This window comes from Schistocerca piceifrons, chromosome 8 (assembly GCF_021461385.2).
Source record: "Schistocerca piceifrons isolate TAMUIC-IGC-003096 chromosome 8, iqSchPice1.1, whole genome shotgun sequence".
Taxonomy (NCBI): Eukaryota; Metazoa; Arthropoda; class Insecta; order Orthoptera; family Acrididae; genus Schistocerca; species Schistocerca piceifrons.
This window is the reverse complement of record NC_060145.1, coordinates 232,641,832-232,666,700: the sequence shown is the minus strand read 5'-3', so window position 1 is coordinate 232,666,700 and position 24,869 is coordinate 232,641,832. Positions and strand designations below refer to the sequence as shown.

General features: G+C 41.4%; 1 protein-coding gene across 1 annotated transcript in view; it reads left to right on the top strand.

The window, feature by feature from the left end:
- LOC124712230 (xanthine dehydrogenase/oxidase-like) overlaps positions 1-24,869 on the top strand; it is a gene marked incomplete at its 5' end in the record, with an annotated part of 311,678 nt that overhangs the window by 219,314 nt on the left and 67,495 nt on the right. The window contains 1 exon segment of the mRNA XM_047242525.1: positions 3,029-3,212. Within this exon segment, the coding sequence (XP_047098481.1) occupies positions 3,029-3,212 (184 nt within the window).

Genomic DNA, 24,869 nt, shown 5'->3' with positions numbered 1-24,869 from the left:
CACTACGGGCAAATGGAACGATGCTCCACTGTTTTAAACAGATGAATGGAAGTTCCGATATGGTCATTTGGCTATTCTGGTTTCAGTTTTCTATGATTTCCTGAAATTACTTCAAGAAAATACTGTGGTTGTTCCTTCTATTAAGCCATGTCTAACAACATGTTCCATCCTTGTCAGACTAAAGTTATAAGGACACAGATGCCTGTATATAAGTACTATTTTTTTCCTATTTAATTGGGTGACATGTCCACTGTCCCTGTGAATGTGATCCAAGAATGAATAAAATTACTACTACTACTACTACTACTTCTTCTTCTTCTTCTTAAGCTCATAGTACCTTTCCAAAGTGATGAAGGCTAATCCCAATGCATGCCTTACTATGATGCAAAAAATTTTCCATGTTCTCTCAAATATCCCATTGTCTGATATAAAATGAGACAGGCAGCTAGGGTGTTACCAGTACAGCTTCACTTTGTTTTTGAAGTGTGAATTTAATGAGCAAATTGATAAGTGGTTATTAATAAATCTTCTCCAACATAATTCAGCTTCATCTCTAAAATTGTATGGTGTGAACTATTCTTTATCAACAGTCTCAGCCAGCTATCTGTGGTTTGAGTAAGCCAGTTACTCTATATGCTGCAACAAATTTCTTCTAAAATGTAAGACTGGCTGTTGCTTTGTTGAAAATACATCCTGTTATTCAGAATTTTAAGAAACTATGGTGAACCTAATTCTTGATTTGTGTGTTAGGATTTGAAACCAGCTTGTGCTAAACATTTGTGTATGGTTGATAATAAGGAAAGTTGCCACTCACCATATAGCAGAGATGCCGAGTCGCAGATAGGTACAACAAAAAGACTGTCACAATATAACCTTTTGGCCACAAGGCCATTCTCTACAATAGAGGAAACACATACACAATTGCGTGTGTGCACATGCGCACATACACACACACACACACACACACACACACACACACACACACACACACAAAACTCACATGTACATGACTGGGGATAGTGAAGTACTGCTGCAGAGTGCACAAAGTTGAAGTGGAGAGAGGGTGGGGCAATCGGGAGGTTAGATGGGGGGCAGAGGAGATGGGCTGGGTGTAGCGGGAAAGGAGACAAGTAAAACAACTGGGTTTGTTGATGGAATGAGGGCTATGAAGTGCTGGAATGGGAACAGGGAAGGGGCTGGATTGATGGGAATAATGACTAGTGAAGGTTGAGGCCACAAGGGTTATGGGAACATAGGATGTATTGCAGAGAACATTCCCAACTACGCAATTCTGAAAAGCTGGTCTTCGTGGGAAGGATCCATAAGGCACATTCTGTGAAGCAGTCATTGAAATGAAGGATGACATGTTGGACAGCATGCTCAGCAACAGGGTGTTCCACTTGTTTCTTGGCCATAGATTGTCGGTGGCCATTCATGCAGACAGGCAGCTTGTTGTTTTTCAATTCAATAAACTTTACCACCAGCCTTTCACTTTAAGATATTTTAATTTATTTCAAAAGCTACCAGTTTCAGCAATTCATTTTGCCATCTTTAGGCCCAATACTCATTTTTCAAATCAGTGAGCTTATCATATAGCACCATAAAACTGGATACTGTGAAGCCCAATCGTTGTGCAGTTGATTCAGACAAAAGTGTGACAGCAACTGCTGTAGTCAAGAGAATGGCAGAGAATGTAGTTGCTCCAGTCCTAGTGTACAAAGACCAATCTCCTGTGCCTTATCTTTCCAGTCTCCCACAACCTCCCAATGTCTCAGAGAAGCATTCCCCTGGTAACTCAGTACCACATAGGACTGGAGCAACTGAATTACATTCTCCGCCAGGGTTTCGACTACCTTTTGTCATAACCTGAAATGATAAATTTCCTGCCCACTGTCCTTCCAACACCTGTCACAGTGGTATTCCACCATCTACCAAACCTACACAATATACTCGACCATCCCTACACAACCACTTCTTCCAAATCCTTACCTCATGGCTCTTATCACTCTAATAGGTGTAGATGTAAGACCTCTCCCACACCACCACCTACTCCACTCTGGTTACAAACATCATCTGCCCCATCAAAGACAGAGCTACCTGTGAAACCAGTCATGTAATCTACAAGCTAAGATGCAACCACTGTGCAGCATTCTATGTGGGCAAGACAACCAATGAGCTGTCTCTCTACATGAATGGCCACTGAGAAACTGTAGCCATGTAACCAGTGGAACACCCTGTTGCTGAGCACACTGCCCAACATGTCATCCTTCATTTCAATGACTGCTTCACAGACTGTGCCTTATAGATCCTTCCCACCAACACCACCTTTTCTGAATTGCACAGTTGGGAATGCTCCCTGCAATAGATACTATGTTCCCAAAACTCTTGTGGCCTAAACCTTCGTTAGTCATTTTTCCCATCCATCCAACCCCTTCCCTGTTCCCAGTCCAGCACTACATATCCCTCATTCCACCAACACACCCAGTCATTTTACTTCTCTCCTTTTCTGCTAGCCCCCACCTATCTCCCCTGCCCTCCATCTAACCTCCCGATTGCCCCACCCTCTCTCCACCTCATCCTTGTGAACTCTGCAGCAGTACTTCACTGTTCTCCACCCTTACCCTGCTATTCCTCACCCTCCCTGCCCCAGCCTCCTCCTTACCCTCAACCAGTTACCACTCCCACCATGCTCTGCTGCTTTTGCTCACAGTGTGGCATCAGCTGCCAAAGTCTGCAGCAAGGTGAGTGTGAGCTGCTTTTGGGAGTGTATGTGTGTGTGCCTTCTATTGTTGATAATGGCCTTGTTGGCCAAAAGCTTGTATTGTGACAGTCTTTTTGTTGTGCCTATCTGCCATTAAGCATCTCCGCTATATGGTGAGTAACAACTTTCCTTTTCATAACAGTGTTACATTCCATCCTGGATTTTCCATTGTGTATGGTTAATGTGCGATGCCATCAAAGTGAGCTGAAATTTGAAAATTATTGTCATATGTTAAATTACATAATGTGTTTTTTTCCCATTTTTCAGGATAAATGTTCAGGTAAAAAGACTTGGTGGAGCCTATGGTGCTAAAGTGTCACGTAACATGTTGGTCAGTACAGCCTGTGCACTAGCAGCACATCTTCAGAACAGGCCAGTTCGTTTCATTCTTCCCCTTGAAAGAAACATGGAATCAATAGGCAAAAGACATGACTGTGCTATGGACTATGAAGTAAGTAAAACTGATTTTGTGTGTCACTGCTTTTTCTAGTATAAACTATATAACATTCCCGGGAAACATAATATAATGATTTTCTCTGTTTCTCACAATGTGATTGAAAGGACACATTTTTTAGTGTTCAGTCAGGTTGAACTTCCAATTCTAGCACCAGGTTAGTCAATAATGTATTTTGAACAGAATGATCTCAATGCCAATCAGCGTGGATTCTGGAAACATTGGTCATGGAAAAATTCAATCACACCCTGTTCACATGAACTCCTGAAAGCCATGGATGTAGGTAATTTGGAGGATGTGGTATTTCTTGACTGCCAGAAAGTATTTGACTCAGTACCACACCAACAATTATTAATAGATATACAGGGTGATTCAAAAAGAATACCACAACTTTAGGAATTTAAAACTCTGCAACGACAAAAGGCAGAGCTAAGCACTATCTGTCGGCGAATTAAGGGAGCTATAAAGTTTCATTTAGTTGTACATTTGTTCGCTTGAGGCGCAGTTGACTAGGCGTCAGTGTCAGTTGATGCTAAGATGGCGACCGCTCAACAGAAAGCTTTTTGTGTTATTGAGTACGGCAGAAGTGAATCGACGACAGTTGTTCAGCGTGCATTTCGAACGAAGTATGGTGTTAAACCTCCTGATAGGTGGTGTATTAAATGTTGGTATAAACAGTTTACAGAGAATGGGTGTTTGTGCAAAGGGAAAAGTTCTGGACGGCCGAGAACGAGTGATGAAAATGTAGCAAGCATCCAGCAAGCATTTGTTCGCAGCCCAGGAAAATCGACTCGCAGAGCTAGCAGAGAGCTGCAAATTCCACAATCAACTGTATGGAGAGTCCTACGAAAAAGGTTAGTTATGAAACCTTATCATCTGAAATTGGTTCAAGCACTGTCTGCAGCTGATAAGATTAAAAGAATCGATTTCTGTGATTTTATCCTTGCTCAAATGGAAACAGATGAATCTTTTGTTTCAAAGATTGTGTTTAGTGATGAAGCAACTTTCCACACTAATGAGAAAGTCAACCAACACAATGTCTGTACATGGGGCACTGAGAATCTGCGGGAAACAACTCAGTATGAACGTGACTCGCCTAAGGTGAACGTTTTCTGTGCCATTTCAGCCAATAAAGTTTTTGGTCCCTTTTTCTTCGAAGGTGCTACTGTAACTGGACTACAGTATCTGGAGATGTTAGAGAATTGGCTGTTCCCTCAGCTCGAACAAGAAGCACAACAATTCATATTTCAGCAGGATGGAGCGCCACCACATTGGCACTTATCTGTCCGTAACTACCTGAACGTCAACTACCCAAGGTGATGGATCGGCCGCCAGGCAGCCCGTGACAGAGCACTTCATCACTGGCCTCCAAGAAGCCCTGATCTTACCCCCTGTGATTTTTTCTTATGGGGGTATGTTAAGGATAAGGTGTTTCGGCCACCTCTCCCAGCCACCATTGATGATTTGAAATGAGAAATAACAGCAGCTATCCAAACTGTTACGCCTGATATGCTACAGAGAGTGTGGAACGAGTTGGAGTATTGGGTTGATATTGCTCGAGTGTCTGGAGGGGGCCATATTGAACATCTCTGAACTTGTTTTTGAGTGAAAAAAAAAACCTTTTTAAATACTCTTTGTAATGATGTATAACAGAAGGTTATGTTATGTTTCTTTCATTAAATACACATTTTTAAAGTTGTGGTATTCTTTTTGAATCACCCTGTATAATCATATGAGGTACAAAATGAAATTTATGATTGGATTGAGGGTTTCTTTGTGGAAAGGATGCAGCATATGATCTTGCATAGAATGTTGTCAACAAGCATCAGTAATTTCAGGTATTCCACAGAAAAATGTGTTGGGATTTTTAACACTGACATTGTATTTTAATGATGCATTAGACAGTATTAATATTATCCTCAGACATGTTACAGATGATTGAGTATCTGTAATGGGTACTATCTGAAGAAAGGTGCACTAGTATAAGGTCAGAAATTTAAAATTTTGCACTTAACAAACTCTACAAATGCAGTGTCCTGCGACTACACCACCAATTAGTCACAACTGGAATCATTTAACTTATACAATTGCTTAAGTGTAGCAATTTGCAGGGATGTGAAATTTGACATACACCTAGGCTCAGTCTTTGGAAAGGCAGGTGGCAGATGTTGGATTATTGGTAGAATACTGGAAAGGAATATATTACAACCTGCTAACATCACTACCAGAGGGTCTTACTACCTGACGTACTATGTGTCATTCCATAATGTTGCATCTTCATACTCTACTGTGAATTAAACAAAAAATAATAGTTTTATTATCCCAAGAATCTCCCCCCCCCCTCCCCACACACACACACTAAGATATATTTGGGTGGGGGGAGTTAATTATAATGAGAGAAGCAGCAAAACATACACTACTAAAATATTTCAATTTCAATAATAATTTTTCATCAGATAATTAATAATAATGCACTGAAATTTATGAATATCAATTAAGTTTTCAAAATATCAGCGACAGTCTATTTGAAATATTGAATTCACTCTGGTAATGTTATACAAAGTTAAGCGTCAGTTAAGATTATATGCTTGGCAACTCCAAACTGAGCAGTGGTAGAAATTATAAATGATGGTTGTCTGTCTATCTATTGAAGCAGAGGAGCAAGCACCCAAAACAGAGTCAGTGAAATTCACAAAAATGGATTAATCACCCTGTCCCCTAAATGTGATAATGTTAATACTGATAATAATAGTAATATGGGTATCGGTATGTTATGTATGGTAATATCGAACCCAACATTAAGTTTCACTCGTTTATGGTGAATTAACTTTATTTTGATCATGTCGGTACAAACACATCCACTCGAATACAAGGTTCAGAACACACTGAGATCAACAGTTTTCAAAGAAGTTAGTTCTCAAAGATTAGGCGGTCAACTCTTGCAGTTGATAATCGCCACAGTAATATACAATCAGTAGATTTGGTAATATCAAGATTTGGTAAGCAAAAATGTGTGAGAAAACACAAGTAAAATACCTAAACGTGATGAAATGATCTTGGAGGTAGAGCATTTCTCCTTTAACAAGGATAGAGACAAAGTTTTAAATCACAATGAAGATGAACCTGCATCATCAAAGGGAGACAGTACAATAAGAAATAACATTTCAGCATCCTGGCAGAATAATTGATCACACCTACCACTAATGAAATAGATGGACTACTGATGTTGTACAGTGCATGCATTAAACAGTTTCAGAAATCTTGTAAAACAATTATAGCTTCATCTAGTCATTTATATTGGTCAATAAATAGTGTAGCAAAGAGTAATAAGAAAAAGAACCTTGATGCCATATATAAATATAAAAAAAGTGTGATTCATTTGGATTCTGTGCAGCAGGAAGAGACATGCAGAAAGCAGATCATAGAAACAACTTCAGTAAATTCTCATGAGCTATGTTAAAATATCTGAAGGAAAAATGAGAAGCAAATGTTGTCATACTATGATCAGTTTATGTTACCACAAAGAGAGAGTGGAGATTTCATGAACATCCAAAATTCATACAGCTACAATCTGAAAATACTATAGGTAAGAGAATACATTTTCCCACAGACAAGACCTCACCAACAATGACTAATTTTATTAACTTCTCATGGTTGTGATTCAAAGTTATGTAGAACTTTTTAAAGGACTTCATATTCACTGTTGACTATAGAAATGATTTATTTCACAATTTCAGTTTCAGTCTTTGGGCCATTTTCAAGTAGTACTGCAAAAGATTTTGCTTCAGTACATGTCAGACTAATAGCCTCTGACATGGATACATGTCATCACCAAAAATAAGCCTTTTCACAATGTTATCATCCTTCACATAAATCGCTACAAGTCAATGTTGTAAGAGACTGTTTACATGTGCAAATACTTTCACCAGTGTACATTGCACATTAGGTGAATTTCTCTTTGCCTGCCCACAGTTCCCTTCTTTCCCTATACTAGACACCCTCTGGTATATACAAATCTTCCTCTTTCCTTCTTCATCATTACCAGAGCATCTACAGTATTAAAAGAATTGTTCCACAAAATTGCAAAGAAACTTTCATCATAATATTTGCTGTCCATTTGATGAAACTTACCACACACATATATTCTGTGCCCCATGGCAAAATCTACTAACACATTTCCTTGCTCAGCTTCTATACCGAACATTTCTTATTTTAAATTGTGTAGCTTCCCTTTACAGAAAAAATTCATGCAGTTATACTTTCCACTCCCCTTGTAAAACTCCACTGATGAAATTTCTTGTCCAAATACTTCACTGAACATGACTTTCCGTAAATTAAATCTTTTTGTACCAAAGATGCTAATCTGCATTCTTTATGCTTTATTACTTTGTTCAGTGCCCTCCTTATAGTCATCTACAACCAGGCCCCTCAATTTTGCATTTGTTTGCAATTTTTGTTTCACACACTTCTGCACTTGTGACTCGATATGCTCAATATCACAAAAGAGATTCACACGAATCACTATCCCCTCTCCCACATTTTCCATTTCTGGCCAGCTCCCCTCTACAGCTCTAATTTGACTCTCAATTTCAATTTATCCTCGTAGAGCTTAATCTTGAACTACTTTATTCTCAATGTGATCTGATTCATACAACATTATAACTGTTTCTTCATTCCTTCCCAATTCTGAGTCTCCATGGCTGACTTAAACCTTTTTGTAGTCCAATTCATCCTCCCCAAAATCACATTCCACAACTTTTTTTGGTAGAATTACTCCTCTCCACTACGTCAGACTTTGATAGCATACTATCTAGTTATGAATGCATTCTATCAAGCCCCATGTTCATTGTCTGCAAGAACCTACCACAAATAGAATCAAAAACTTTGAATTTTCCTTATGTGGCATCAAGTGCTTTTTCATTCCCACAGTTTCTTTTTGCAAATTAACATTTCGTACATCACATCTCACTGCCCCACAATCACTCATAAACATTACTTTCCTTTCCACCTTGGCTGATGATTGGGGATATGAACAATCTTGCTAGGTGTTATGGCATAATGTGTGCAAAAGACAATGCCTGCAGTAAGGAAAGACTGAGGCCATGATATGTAAATGCTGTAGCTTGGCAACAATGGCATGGAGGTGACACAGCACAAGAAGCAACTTGGAGGTGCCATCAGTGTTGACACTTTGGCACAGACATGCTGTGTTGATGTATGGAAGATAATATGGCACAAGCAGTGACACAGAAGTGGTACTGGTGAGAACTCTGTGACATGGAGATGCTGCAGCTGCAGTGGTGACATTGGCAGTGGCAGGAGCATGGAAATGATGTGGCATTGATGGTGGCTGCATGGAGATGATGTGTGGTATGGGAGCTGGCATGGAGGCTAAATTGGGGGGAGAGGGTTGCTGTGGCATTGACAGTCATTGACAAGTATCAGCACAATTGATAAAATGTGGTCTGGCATTAGTGCTGTGATGAATCCGACAGTGAAGGAAGAAAGTGTCATTATCAGGCAGCAGCATGGTCAGTGGTGGACCAAAAACCGGAATGATGGCAGCATGGGCTTGCAGCAGCTCTGTGAAACTCAAGCAATCTTGCAGCAATGCAGATTTGTTATGCAGAGTGAGACCAAGCAATAGTGATGTCTCTGGTATGACTACCCATGAGCAAACACAGCAATTTAACACATTCAGTGGCTCAACTATTGGCCTAGGGGCTGGTTGTGTGCCACCACATTGTGGCCAATATAAATTCAACAATAATAATCAAGTCTACTGAACAGTCAGTCAACAATTTAAAGCACAGTTAAGTATGAAACATCACGTAAGAAGCTAGAACTGGCTTATTTGGTGTATGGTATATCCTGATACAAGTTTTGACTCAACTTTAGTTTTGTTATGGTCAACAAATACATTCCCTCAATTGGTGACCATATAGATACTAATAATAACAATAATTAAACATGATCTCTTCGTGTAGTAGTGCAGGCAAAGAAGTAGTTCCTACACAGGCAATGTTTTACTTGAGTAGTGGCATGATGCAGAACTCTACTTGCTAATGTTCATAAATTCACCACATTTATTTGGTTCACGCTGTCTACTGAATAATGTGATCTTGTAAAAAGATCAGACAGTTCTTCATGCTAACTCATTATGAATAAATGCATCTCCACAAATGCAAACAGTTTCATTGGAAATGAATAAGTTCAGACTGCATTCCACATTATCACAAGCTAACACCAAAGGCTCTTATGCTGCACAGTTCTTACCCTAACCAAAGACACCAACAAAAGACCCTTAACTTGCCCTGCTCTCTTTCTCCTCAAATTGGTCACTGACCACTACTTGAGTCATGTTAGCTCTTAATTTGGATCCCCATTCAAAATTATTAACAATTTTTGAACATGCTTCATGCTAAACAAATAAGATATTCTTTTAGGCTGCATTTGCAGTCCATTATGGCACAGATGAGTTTTATATACAACAGAAATTATGCCTTTTAGACAAGTATTACACACTATGAAGCAAAATTGCTGGAACCTGGTCAAATATACAATTCAATTCTGCATACAATGCTCTAGTCAGATGACACCCTTACAACATTATATTAGCAGAATTTATCACTAATGCTTATGAATAATAACAATAATGATATAAAATGTTTATTCAGTGGCTAATCTCTTGTAATTCTGGCAGACTTTCCATTTTAATGTACAACATCTGTAATACGATGTTTTGTTTATATAACTAATTGCTTTTTTGTGTAATAATGTGTCATATGGACTATCTATAGTTGTCTTCATTTTTCTTTAATGTACAGCGTGTCTACTGTTTGTGAAAAATGTGTGGTCATCAATATTTCTATTTTTTATATATAGATATAAAGTTTAGTAACATTACTGATGTTGGTATTAATTGGTTGGTGAAAACTTTAATGGACTTGTCATATTATTGTAATTTTTTTATTGTTCTTTTATAAATAGATACATTGAGAATCTCACCATGTTAGAATGCTGTCTGCTAACACTCTGCCATGAGGTGTATTTTATGACCTTGTATTTCCTAGAAGCAGTTGCACAGCCACCCATTGCTCAGTAGCCTCAACGTTCTATTTCGTACACATCTCATTTACCTGCTACAACCAACTTTCTACCACCTATATATTGTTCAACTCTGCCTTTCCTCAATATGATCAACTTATACATACAAAACATATAGCTTGTTGTATTACAGTGCCTACATGTTAACAGTACTGACACTGTCTTACTATAACACTTTTGCATAGTATCAGTCATTTCGTGTTATAACCAGACTGGCAGCCAAGCAACAAAACTCATCAGACTAGGCATCAGTGAGTTCAGTTGATATTTTTACACTGTAAGTTAAAGAGTAACACTCATAACTGGAGTCATATATTTTGCTGTTCTTTCAATGACAATGGCATGCACTCACTGATGTTATATATGAATTAATCTCTTCCGATTAGTGATATATGATGCCAAGCAAAAATTTTTACCATGGTGAAACTATGTCATAAAACAATACTAATAAACAGAAAAGCAATTTAATATTGAACAATTCTCAGTCTCATCTATTACTATACACAAGTCATACTTAGCCTTAAAAATTGGCAAAATATGGAACTAGCATTGAGATTAAAGAAACATATAATTTATGAAATTTCATGATCAAAAAATATTTGTTTTATGAAATTTATACCCCACTAGAAAGTGTGTGCATTTCTACATACTTATTGTTTTGTGCACTCAGGTTTGAAAATTTTGAAGTCTCATTTTTTTTTTTTGAAGTGAAATAACATACTGAAGACTGATATCCAGTGGAAGAGATTCAAATAGTGTTAACTGGGCATGAAACAACTTTGAGAATGTAGCAATCCCAGTATATACTGACAGAAAAAAATTTTAACATCAAAAAATAATTATTATAGGTAATGAAATTTCAGCTATACTTTTTTCCAGATAACATATTAAAGTGATTAATAGTGCAACATCACAAGTGAACATAAGTGCGAGATAATCCATTGCAAATGTGAAATACTGGTACATTAATAACTGGTGTAACCACTATAACGTTGAATGCAATCATGTGAACATGCTTGCTGTAATAACACGATTCACGTATCCGTCGCACTTCACCTAGTGTAGACCGGGAACTGTCTGCTAGACCTGCCCGATGTGAACTGACTGGGCCCGGCCCGTGCTGCCGGAGTAGTTGTTGTTGTTGTTGTTGTTGTTGTTGTTGTGCCGGCAGAGGTCGCGTCCAAATTCTCGCGTGCCCTCTGGTGGACGGGACTCTACTTGCAGCAACTACCGTCCGTGACGCACCGTGCCAATGTGCGCCTCCCGCGATCTTTCTGGTGGCTACAGCACTCCTCCTCCTTCGCGGGGTGCAGCCACTGTGATCCACTGCATCGGAAGGTGGAGCGTCGGGCCGGAGCGATGACCTCCACATCCATTGGATGGCCGGAGTCGAGGGGATCTGCCAACCCTCGAGCCGGAACCTTCGAATACGGCTGGAAGTGACCCACACGAAGAGGCCCCCGTTGTCCCACAACCAGAGCCCGTGACAGAACGGGCGACAAGCTGTCGAACACCGGATCCTGTTCCACCTCGGGAGGGTCAAGACCCAGTGGCAGGGAAGAAGGGGAAGGGATGACCCCAGGTGAACCAGCCTCCTGAGAAACCGGGCCTGCTAGGGGGGCCGGCTCTCGCTGTGGCATCTCGAACGATGGTGATGCCGGTGCTGGAGCTACTGGAGGCTGCCAATGCTGAGAACCATCGCAGTGCGGCAGAGTCACACCGGGGAGAGGAGGTAACGTCCCCTGTGAAACCAACACAGGTGCCGGCAATGGGGAAGCTGGTGTCCGAGAGGTCAGAGGGTGGGTGCCCGAACGTGGACGTAGCTGATTTTGGTGACGACGTATCACCCGGTCCCCCGCCTGCAAGGTATAGAGCTGGCGGCCATGTCGGCGCAGGACCACCGCTGGTATCCAACGTGGATTGCGACCAAACCCACGGGCCCAGACTGTCGTACCCAGTGGAAAGCCAGGCACTCCGTTTTGTGAAGATTGGCGAGGACCAGGCCAGAGGAGGTGCAGCAGAGTCTGAAGTTGACGCCCATGGAGGAGCTCTGCGGGGCTGCATTCTCCCATTGGTGTGGTCCGGTATGCCATCAAGAAAAACGTCAATGCTTCCTCCGCAGGAAATTCGTGCACATACTTTTTCATCTGCGTCTTAAATGTGCGCACCATGCGCTCGGCTTCCCCATTCGACTGTGGATGGAAGGGGGGAGAGCAAACGTGCCGAATACCGAAGCGCCTACAAAAATCCTGGAAGGTCTGCGAAATAAACTGCGGTCCATTGTCCGAGACCAGGGTGATTGGCAGACCTTCCACAGAAAAGATTTTTGCTAGTGCCTGGATTGCAACTTCTGAAGTGGTTGAGGAGCAGCGAACCACATGTGGGAATCAGGAATAAGCATCAATGACAATGAGCCAAAAGCCATTGAGAAACGGGCCCGCAAAATCGATGTGAACACGTTCCCATGCTTGGGTTGCCGGCGGCCATGAAGAGAACGCTGCCCTGGGAGATGCTTGTTGGCTCGCACACTGGGAACAGGCGGCCACCAAGTGCTCAATTTCTCTGCCAATACCGGGCCAGTACCCATGTCTGTGAGCCAAGGTTTTAGTACGGGAAACACCCCAGTGCCCCGCATGTAATAACGTGAGGACCTCCCTTCGTAAAGCTGCAGGAACAACCACACGAGGAGCGGTAACATCGGTATCCAGAAGGAGAACTCCTTCGAAGACCAAGAGGCGGTCTCCTAGAAGAAAATAATTACGAAGAGGGTCCGAGGCCCGGCCCGGAGGGTGGGAAGACCATCCCTGCTGAATGAGGCGAACTACTTGCCGGAGAACCGGGTCAGCCGCCGTTTCCCTGGCGACTCGAGAACTAGTGATCGGGAAGCCATCAACCGCTTGGCGGGACGCCACATCCAAATGAAAACACATAATCTCCTCTCGATCGAACGTAGGATCCAGGCCCACCGGAAGAAGGGAAAGAGCGTCGGCGTTGGCATGCTGTCCTGTAGGGCGAAAATGAATGTCATAATGGTACTTAGAGAGGAACAAGGCCCAGCGCTGTAGTCTGTGGGCCGCCCTATCCGGAATCTGAGAGGCGGGGCCAAATAACGATATTAACGGCTTATGGTCAGTGATTAACTGAAACTTCGTGCCATACAAGAAAGGGTGAAACTTGGTAACAGCGTAAACAATGGCCAAAGCCTCCTTTTCCACCTGTGAGTAATGGGCCTGCACGGGACTAAGTGTTTTAGACGCAAACGCCAGTGGTTGCTCGGAACCATCTGCGTTGCGATGGGCCAGGACCGCCCCCACCCCATACTGCGAAGCGTCTGTAGCCAGAACCAGCGGCTTATGGGGATCAAAAGTAGCCAAACAAGGGGCTGACATGAGGAGGCCCTTCAACGAGGTGAACGCTCGCTCGCATGCAGGCGACCAATCAAAAGGAACACCCTTGTGCAGAAGGCAGTACAGGGGGTGGGCTATAGTGGAAGCCCTGGGAATGAACCGGTGGTAATATGCTATCTTGCCTAAAAAAGCTTGTAACTCTTTCAGCGAAGCAGGCCGAGGAAGGTTGATGATACCATGGATCAAACTTCCTAGTGGCTGGATGCCGTGCCGAGGTATGGTGTTGCCCACATACTCAATGGACGGTTGGAAGAAGGTTGAGTTATGCAGGTTGCAACGCAAGCCCACAGACCTGAATTTGAGAAAGAGGGTGCGAAAGTTGTGCAAGTGTTCCTTCGTGCTGCGGCCTGTGACAATTATGTCATTAATACAATGAGGGATTGTCGACGTGACATGCTCAAGATAACGTTGGAATATTGCCGGGGCACTGGATATTCCAAAGGTCAACCGCTGGTATTGGTAAAGGCCAAACGGAGTGTTGATGACCGCCAGCCGTTTGGAGTCCTCATCAAGTGGTATCTGATGATAAGCCTCCAACAGATCGATTTTCGAAAAATATTGGCCTCCCACCACAGCGGAGAACAATTCATCAGCACTAGGCAAAGGATAGGTATCCACCACCAATTGTGAATTAATGGTGGCCTTGAAATCGCCACAAAGACGTAATTTTCCCGAGGGCTTCCTTACAATAACGAGGGGCGAAGCCCACTCACTGGAAGAAAAGGGAAGAACGACCCCTAGGGCTGTCAGCCGGTCTAGCTCTTCCTTGACTTGAGGGCGGAGAGCCAAGAGGATCTGCCTCGCGCGTAGAAAACGCGGGCGAGCCGACGCCTTCAACGTTAAGTGAGCTTCAAAACCTGAAACACGCCCCAGGCCCTCCTCAAAAATATCTGGAAAGTCTGAGATCAAAGATTCCAATGATTGATAGGGAACGTCTTCGGAGACCAACTGTATGGTGTCAGCAATAGAAAAACTGAAAGCTTGAAAGGCATCCAGGCCAAAAAGGTTAGCGGAGCTCGCATCACTGACAACAATAAAAGTAATAGGCCGAGTGACTGATTTGTAAGTCACGTCGGTAGTGAATTGACCCAACAGGGGAATGAACTGTTTACCATAACCGCGTAGACGCCGGTAAACTGGCGCCAACGGGGGCGATCCAAGGTCAGAATAAGTTTGTGCATTCAACAACGAAACTGCCGCGCCCGTATCTACTTGCAGTTGTAACCGGCGTGACTGAACCGACACCTCGATAAAGAGTTTGCGTGCCGATGCATCGGGAGCCTGGCCCGATGAAACTTCCTGAATGTCAACGTCCATGTCCGCTGTACCTGCTTCCTTCGATTCTTTTGAGGCTGAGCGGCAAACTTTAGCAATGTGACCTTTTGTATTACATTTGCGACAAACGGCCCAACGCTGGGGGCACTCTGACCAATCATGATGTATATAGCACGACGCACAGGACGGCAACAGGGGCCGGCGGCCAGAATTTTGTTTACGCGCCGTGCGGGAGCGGCCGTAACGGTCGGACTGTACCGCTCGCACGTCGTCGACCCCGGACACAGTGGACGCGGCCGCGCCGCCCTGAACCTCCGCGACGTCGCACCACGCTTCCAGCTGTTGACCTGCTGCGTGAGAGACTTCATACAATTGAGCAATGGACAGGACTTCCTAGAGGGAAGGGTCTTCTAACTGCAGGGCCTGTTGCCGGACCTCCCTATCAGGGGCGGAACGAACAATGACGTCGCGTACCATAACGTGGGCATACGACTCAAGCGACTGCTCCGTGACTAAATGACACTTGCGACTAAGACCGTGCAGGGTAGCTGCCCACGCCCAGTGAGACTGATGGGGCTGTTTCTTGCATTGATAGAACTCGACCCTAGCCGCCACAACATGCGTGCGGTGGCGATAATATGAAGACAGCAAGGAACACAATGCGTCAAAAGACAAGGACGAGGGTTCCTGCAGCGGCGCTAGCTGCCGCAAAACGTGATACAGCGAGGGAGATATCCAAGACAAGAAGAGAGCACGACATACCTCTGCATCGGCAACATGAAACACCTGGAAATGCTGCCAAAGGCGATGTTCATATGCGTCCCAATCCTCTGCCGTCTCGTCATACGGGGCAAAGGGAGGAGGGAACTCCGGAGCAGACGGCGTGGAGAGCAACGCTGGAAGCACTTGTTTCATGGTGGCCATGAGCTCCGTCTGCTGCGCAACCGAAACCCACACCAAATCCTCCATGACGTGGAGAAGCTGCAAAACCGGAACAACGACGTAACACACGAAAGAATGACCCTACTCGTCGCCAAATTGTGTAATAACACGATTCACGTTTCCGTCGCACTTCACCTAGTGTAGACTGGGAACTGTCTGCTAGACCTACCCGATGTGAACTGACTGGGCCCGGCCCATGCTGCCTGAGTAGTTGTTGTTGTTGTTGTTATGCCGGCAGAGGTCGCGTCTGAATTCTCGCGTGCCCTCTGGTGGACGGGACTCTACTTGCAGCAACTACCGTCCGTGACACGCCGTGCCAATGTGCGCCTCCTGCGATCTTTCTGGTGGCTACAGCACTTGCATTGTGTTGTATAGGTGCCAGATATTAGTTTTTTCAGTGTTTTTTCATGTGGTTGCTCAATACAGGAGTGGTTAATGTTGTTTGTGGATGGCGCTGAAGTTGTCGTCCGATGATGTCCCATATGTGTTCAGTTGGAGAAAGACCTGTGATTGAGCAGGCCACGTCAACATGTGGAAGCTTTGTAGAGCATGTTGCTGTACAAAGTGGTATATGGGAAAGTTATTCTTTTGGGAAATACACCCTGGAATGCTGTTCATGAACGAAAGCACAAAAGGTCAAATCACCAGATCGACAAACAAATTTGCTGTCAGGATGCATGGGATAGTCATGAGAGTGCTCCTGCTGTCATATGAAATCACATCTCAGGCCATAACTCCAGGTGTAGATCCAGTGTGTCTAGCAGGTTGGTTGTACGCTCTCAATTGGCCTCCATTTTACCAACACATGGCCATCACTTCCACAGAAGCACAACCAGCTTTCATCAGGAAACACAACAGAATTTCACTCTCCCTTGCGATCTGACATGTTCTACATCCTAGCAATACTGGGATCAAGGACCCATGATACTCAAAAGTAAATAAATAAATAAATTACTATGGAGGTGCATTAGATGTCATTGATAAGAGATCAGTGAAGCTAAAGCGATTGGAAGATGGCCCAACAGCTATAGAAGCCAAGAGGCACAAATAACAGTTTTATTTGTAACAACAGGCTAATGATTACAGGAAGTGTATAATAACTAGTGCAACTAGTGATGAAGTGTGTCAGAAGGGGATGGACATGGAAACAGCTGGTGTAATGTGGGATGCCTTAAAGCATTACATGAACCATCATCAAAGGATCAGTTGTTAAAAATCTGCACAAACTTTTCCTCCTTTAGCTGGAAACAAGCTGAAGATATTTTTACCCATATGTAAAAACTTAAAAAGTTTGTGGAACTATTTAACCAATGGGCTGAAAGCTAAAAATGAAAATGTTTTACCAGATATTATGCTAGTTTGCAAAGCCTTGCATATTTTACCAAGTGAATTTGAAACTTTTCAGTCAAGTTGGATTTTACTGACAATGGATGAAAAAAGAACATTTGATGAATTGAAAGTGCAGTTATTTATGTTTGGATGGAATTTCATGAAAATCCAAACAGTGACAAAACAGCATTAATGGTAAATGTAAGTAAACAAAAACCATATGGCAAAGGCAAGCTCATTAAGAATGAGTCAAGCAAAAGTGACATTTGCAATTATTGTAAGTGAAAGGGGCACTGGTTGAAAGACTGAAGGACTGCAGACAGTGGCTTTTCAACACAGAACCAAATAAAAATTGCAACAGGTGTCACAGAAGTTGTGCAGCTACTAGTGCTGTGCTGAAGTTTGTGAAGAGGCATATTCTGTGGGAGCAGATTCAGCATCATGGTGGGAGAACAATGGATATACAAAGCATGGGACTAATTTTTCAGACATTTGGAAATTTGTCAGTCCATGTGGTGTGAAGGCAGCAGGAAAACAGACTCTAATGGGAATGGGAAAAGACAATATCCAGTTGTCATCTCTGACTGGTGGGCAGGATATGGAACTGTTAGATGTTCTACAGCTATCTAGAAACTTTTTTTCAGTTGCATGGAACCTGGGAGTATTTTTAAACCTTGTAAAAGGCAGATATTCAACCATCTTTGCCCAAAGAAATTGCTGTACTTGAAGGGACTTCATTATTGCAGCTGTATCATGAGAGATGGGGCCATCAAGATAAACACCATGTCAAAGGAAAGTTAGAAAGGGAATTAGGCATAAGTGTTCACTTGGAATAGGTATTTTGTGAGAGCTGCATTTATGGCAAAGCCCATCACTTGTCACTTGGTCAGAGAGAAAAGACAATCAAGCCAGGTGAACTGATGTCAGCTGATGTCTGTAGATCTTTTAACGGATCTTTTCAGAAGAAGAGATATGGTTGTGTTCAAAGACAGCTGCACAAAATTTTGGTATTCCTAAATCATAAGGCAAAATTCTGAAGTTAATGATGATATGAAATATGTTCTTCAACGTTCAATGATGCTGTGCCATACAGTCGAAGAGCTGCTAAGTGATGATAGTGAAGAATTCAACAGTAAGGAAGTTATGGACATACTGTATGCAAAAAGGTGTTACTCAGAGAATGACAGCACTCTAAACACCACAGAAAAATGGTGGGAGTGAGTGTAAAATGAAAACTATAGTTGAAATGGCAACAATCTTCAAGTACTCAAATAAAGAAGTAATTTCTCAGCAGCCATATGGACAGAATTTGTTGGAGTATCACTGTACATTCTGAACCAAACTACAAAATCATCTATGAAAGGAAACAGCCTTTTTAGTTGTGGTTAGGTAATAAGGAGAGAATCAAACACTTAAATATAGTACATTCTACGTGATATGCCCACATCCTAATTCAGAGAAGACAGAAAATGGATAAGGCAGCTGTCAAGGGTAATCTCATGGGGCATGATGGGGATGATTGTTACAGAATTTGGGTGAAAGATGAAAACAAAAGTCATTCTTAGCAGAGCTGCAATCTTCCACAAAGGCCAGCAATTTGTAAAGAACAAGTCAAATTATGACTGCAGGATGTTGTGCAAAGTAATCAGGGAAAGTATGCAGGTGAAGAAGAAGATGAGACAAATACCAACAAAGAAGAATCTGGAGAATCAGAGACTGAAGAAGACAGTGCTGATACTAGAGAGGAGGAACCCTCCATCCAATCTCAATGATAGCTGAGGAACTGCTCATTGTTAATTAAACATTCATGGCTAAATGGCTTTGTAATGCTAACTGAAGAGATGATTAATGAAATAAATGAAGAATCAGATGCTGTAAATAATACACATAGTGTTCAATAGAAGCAAACTATGAAAAATGGAATGAATCAAACAGTGGGAAATCCAAGATGGAATGCAACAATATTGTGAAACAGGAAGCTGCCAGGCACCATATAGTGGAGATGCTGAGTTGCAGATAGGCACAACAAAAAGACTGTCACAAATAAAAGCTTTCAGCCAGTAAGGCCTTCATAAGAATTAGATGGCAAATGCAAACATACACACTCATGCAAAATCAAATCACACACACATGACTGCATGCGTCATGTGTGTGTGAGTAGCATTTGTGTGAGTGTATATGTGTGTGTTTGCCACCTAACTCTGATGAAGGCCTTGTTGTTGTTGTTGTTGGTGGTGGTGTAGTTGTGGTCTTCAGTCCTGAGACTGGTTTGATGCAGCTCTCCATGCTACTCTATCCTGTGCAAGCTTCTTCATCTCCCAGTACTTACTGCAACCTATGTCCTTCTGAATCTGCTTGGTGTATTCATCTCTTGGTCTCCCTCTATGATTTTTACCCTCCACACTGCCCTCCAATGCTAAATTTGTGATCCCTTGATGCCTCAGAACATGTCCTACCAACCAGTCCTTTCTTCTTGTCAAGTTGTGCCACAAACTCCTCTTCTCCCCAATTCTGTTCAATACCTCCTCATTAGTTGTGTGATCTACCCATCTAATCTTCAGCATTCTTCTGTAGCACCACATTTTGAAAGCTTCTATTCTCTTCTTGTCCAAACTATTTATCGTCCATGTTTCACTTCCATACATGGCTACACTCCATACAAATACTTTCAGAAATGAGTTCCTGACACTTAAATCTATACTCGATGTTAACAAATTTCTCTTCTTCAGAAATGCTTTCCTTGCCATTGCCAGTCTACATTTTATATCATCTCTACTTCGACCATCATCAGTTATTTTGCTCCTACCAAATAGCAAAACTCCTTTACTACTTTAAGTGTCTCATTTCCTAATCTAATTCCCTCAGCGTCACCCGACTTAATTCGACTACATTCCGTTATCCTCATTTTGCTTTTGTTGGTGTTCATCTTACATTCTCCTTTCAAGATGCTATCCATTCCATTCAACTGCTCTTCTAAGTCCTTTGCTGTCTCTGACAGAATTACAATGTCATCGGCGAACCTCAAAGTTTTCATTTCTTCTCCATGGATTTTAATATCTACTCCAAATTTTTCATTTGTTTCCCTTACTGCTTGCTCAATACACAGGCTAAATAACATCGGGGAGAGGCTACAACCCTGTCTCACTCCCTTCCCAACCGCTGCTTCCCTTTCATGTCCCTTGACTCTTATAACTGCCATTTGGTTTCTGTACAAATTGTAAATAGCCTTTCGCTCCCTGTATTTTACCCCTGTCACCTTTAGAATTTGAAAGAGAGTATTCCAGTTAACATTGTCAAAAGCTTTCTCTAAGTCTACAAATGCTAGAAATGTAGGTTTGCCTTTCCTTAATCTTTCTTCTAAGATAAGTTGTAAGGTCAGTATTGCCTCATGTGTTCCAATATTTCTACGGAATCCAAACTGATCTTCCCCAAGGTTGGCTTCTACTAGTTTTTCCATTTGTCTATAAAGAATTCGCATTAGTATTTTGCAGCTGTGGCTTATTAAACTGATTGTTCAGTAATTTTCACATCTGTCAACACCTGCTTTCTTTAGGATTGGAATTATTATATTCTACTTGAAGTCTGAGGGTATTTCGCCTGTCACATACATCTTGCTCACCAGATCGTAGAGTTTTGTCAGGACTGGCTCTCCCAAGGCTGTCAGTAGTTCTAATGGAATGTTGTCTACTCCCGGGGCCTTTTCTCGACTCAGGTCTTTCAGTGCTCTGTCAAACTCTTCACGCAGTATTATATCTCCCATTTCGTCTTCATCTACATTCTCTTCCATTTCCAGAATATTGTCCTCAAGTACGTCGCCCTTGTATAGACCCTCTATATACTCCTTCCACCTTTCTGCTTTCCCTTCTTTGCTTAGAACTGGGTTTTCATCTGAGCTCTTGATATTCATACAAGTGGTTCTCTTTTCTCCAAAGGTCTCTTTAATTTTCCTGTAGGCAGTATTTATCTTACCCCTAGTGAGATAAGCCTCTAGATCCTTACATTTGTCCTCTAGCCATTCCTGCTTAGCCATTTTGCACTTCCTGTCAATCTCATTTTTGAGATGCTTGTATTCCTTTTTGCCTGCTTCATTTACTGCATTTTTATATTTTCTCCTTATGGAGGCCTTACTGACCAAAAACTATTATTTGTGACAGTCTTTTTCTTATGCCTATTTGTGACTCAGCATCTCCACTATAAGGTGAGTAGTAACTTCCTTTTTCACAAAAATGGAATGAAGTAACTACAAAGACTCAGATGTGGGAATTGACTATCTACCAAAAGTAGCCAGTGCTATACCATGTAATTTTGTTTTCCATGTGAAGACTAATCTCAATAGCAGTATTGAGAAATATAAAGCAAGACTTGTCTTCAGAGTTAGATCAACTCTATGGTGGAGACTATAGTTGAACTTTCAGTCCACTATTTAAGCTGTGCATGATTTGTTCATAGTTAAATGTTACTGCAGCCGAGAAGATGCATCTCATTCAATCTGATGTGTCTACAACATTCTTCTATGGAGAACTAGAGGAAGTAATATACAGTATAAGCAACTTCGAGAAGGATACAATAATGGCACAAAAAGAATTTGCAAATTAAGCCAAAGTTAATGTGGACTTAAGTAAACCCCAAGATGTTGGAATAACCGTTTTAAAGCATTTCTTCATGGTCAGATTTCTAGGTAAGTGACAGATTCTTGCATACATACGAGAGAAGAAGGTGACAAGAAACTGTTAGTCGCTCTTTGTGTACATGATGGGTCAGTTATGGTGAGTGATCAACAGGATGCCAGCAAGGTTTTTGAAGAATCGAAGGCTGAATTCAAGATCACCAGGAAACCAGCATTGTATTTCCTCAGAATTTAGATAAAATGCTATGACAGTGGTGCACTCAAGATAAGTCAGTCCTGTTCAAAGATGATTCTGGAGTGTTTCAGTTTTCAAGAATTCAAACTTGTCCCAACACTAATTATAAAGTAACCACATATGCAGAAAGTAAGAATGCAGAGAAGTTTAACTTTTCCTGTTGACAAGCAGTTAGAACACTGATGTAATAGAGCTTGCAATGAGACCTGACGTCACTTACAGTGCTTTCAACTCATAAAAAAATTGTAAATTTGTGGTAAGATCTTATGGGACCAAACTGCTTAGGTCATCAGTCCCTAAGCTTACACACCACTTAATCTAGCTTAAACTAACTTATGCTATGGGCAACACACACACCCAAGCCTGAGGGAGGAATTGAACCTCCAACAGGGGGGAACCGCGTGGACCATGCCAAAACGCCTCAGACCGCATGGCCACCCCACGCAGCTTTTGAACTTGTGACTCAGCATCAACAGAAGAAGTAGTAAGAGTTATAAAGCCAGTATTCTGGTATGTGACGTAGGCATAATCTAAAGTTTAAACAGTGGCATATTAGGTTGCTATAGTGATGTGGACACTGGAGGGTGCAACAACATCTGTTGTACTTATCACACATGCAGGTGGAGCTATCTCATGTCTCAGCCAAGGAAAGGCAATGACTGCCACGTTTACAGCAGAAGCAGAGCTGGTAGCTGCAGCAGAGACTGCAAAGGAATTAATTTATCTGTGTAGAGTTTTTGGAGGAATGAGGAAGCTGATGGAAATTCCAATCCTTAAGGTTGACAGTTGGGCAACAATAAAACTTGCACAAAATCCTGAGTTCCATCATCACACAAAACATGTAAAGCAAAAGTACTTTTTTCATCCATGAAACAGTATTGGAAGGTGAGATAGGCATTCAGCATATTTCAGCTGAGGATCAATTGGCAGATATATTGACAAAGGCCCTGGAAAATCAAGACTGTCTGTTTTATGTCATGAAATGGGTCTCTCATGTTTATGTGTTCCTCATTTCCTCCTTTTTCTCTAAATTGAATATGGGAAAGTGTTATAGTTACTTATTTCTGTGTTTAATTAAGTATCAAATGAGGTTGGAAGTACTTCCATTGCAGTCTTCGGAGAGACAAAAAAATGTAACTGTGTTAGTTGTAGAAGTGTGTCGTCATGCAATGTGAAATAAATGATATGTTCAGTGCAGCAGTTAAATCTTTCAGCCTAAAACAAATAAATGTAACATATCATAGCAGAATATTGTCAAATGATCTATCACAAAACCCAAAGAAATTCTGGTTGTATCTCAAGACTGTTAGTGGCAATCCCTGTCTTATTCTATACTGAATTTGTGACTGCACTTCACAGTAGCTTGCAGAGTATAGATGTATATGTGGATACCATAGGGCCAGAGAACAAAAAGTGGTTTAAAGTATTGGAACCAGCCTAAGGTACAATGTCCAATAAATAGTTTTCCAATCATTAACACCTTCTGGTTGATTATCCATTGATTCATCCAATATTTTTTAGACACAAAATTGAGACAGGTATACATGTTATGCCTATTACACTAGGATGCAGCACATCACTTTGGCCAACCCAGAAAGGTGAACATAATGATAGCACCATGCAGAATCCCCCATGAAATGAGACATCATTCTTTACTGCGCAAAGCGGTCAGATATAGAGATGTTAACAGTGTAAATTATAGGTACATACTTTACTAACTTGTAAATGTTACCTGATTTCTTTGAGTTCTAATGCAATCCTACTTAGAGTTGTTAGCGATAGGTTAACCAGTCACTGACATTCACTTTAGCTGACATGAGGATATTATCCTAATGCTGTCCAAACTCACACTATTACATGACACAACATATTGTCATTGTGAATTGCTGGTTTTGGGGAAAGGGTGGCTATATAAAAGCAGACAAAAGAATATGATGTTCTGAAAATACATAATTCTTTGAAATTCTGTTAGGTTAGATTCTACTATATGGCATGGACTCTGGAAAAAATATATCAATAGAATTATACTGTCAAAGTTCAAAATATCTTGTAGCCATTTACACAAAATAGATGATTGAAATTTGGAGGATCTGAAGTTTTGATATCAATTATTTCTTATGTTGTTTAGTTTCAAATAATTCTAAATATGTTTTTGGAAAATTGGGACTGCCTGCTTATGAATGAGTGTTAGCAATACCGCTTCTGCTGCTTAATAGCTCATAATGTTTTTTCTATTCTTTTGTCTGTAGCATTTAGCTGCTAATGCTTTTAGTCACATTAATTGCATTGTAGTAGTCAGGAACATAGATATGTGTATAAACAATTCATAGACTATTGGAAATCAAAAAAAGTGTGAAGCAGCATAAAGTTAGTGCAAAACAATGGCAGTGATGTGTTATCTATGATAAATTATGAAAACTCCAAAAGTAAACAAAGTGCTCTTGCATTGTCAAGAAGTAGTATGCTTAGTAACTCATGTAAAATAAATAAAAACAATTGCAAATCAGACACTTCCACCAAGATATTTTGCAACATCCATTGTCAAACCAAATGCACAATTTAAATAAGTCATTAATAACATTGAAGAAAAACAGAATGACTTCAATAAATTTGATTGTGATATTTATCTGCCTGGAACAAATAATGTAGAATCCAATATCAAGGAATACCAATGCACTCTGAACATGCCTTTCACAAAAACTAAGAACACTAAAGTGATTCTGTGTACAGTC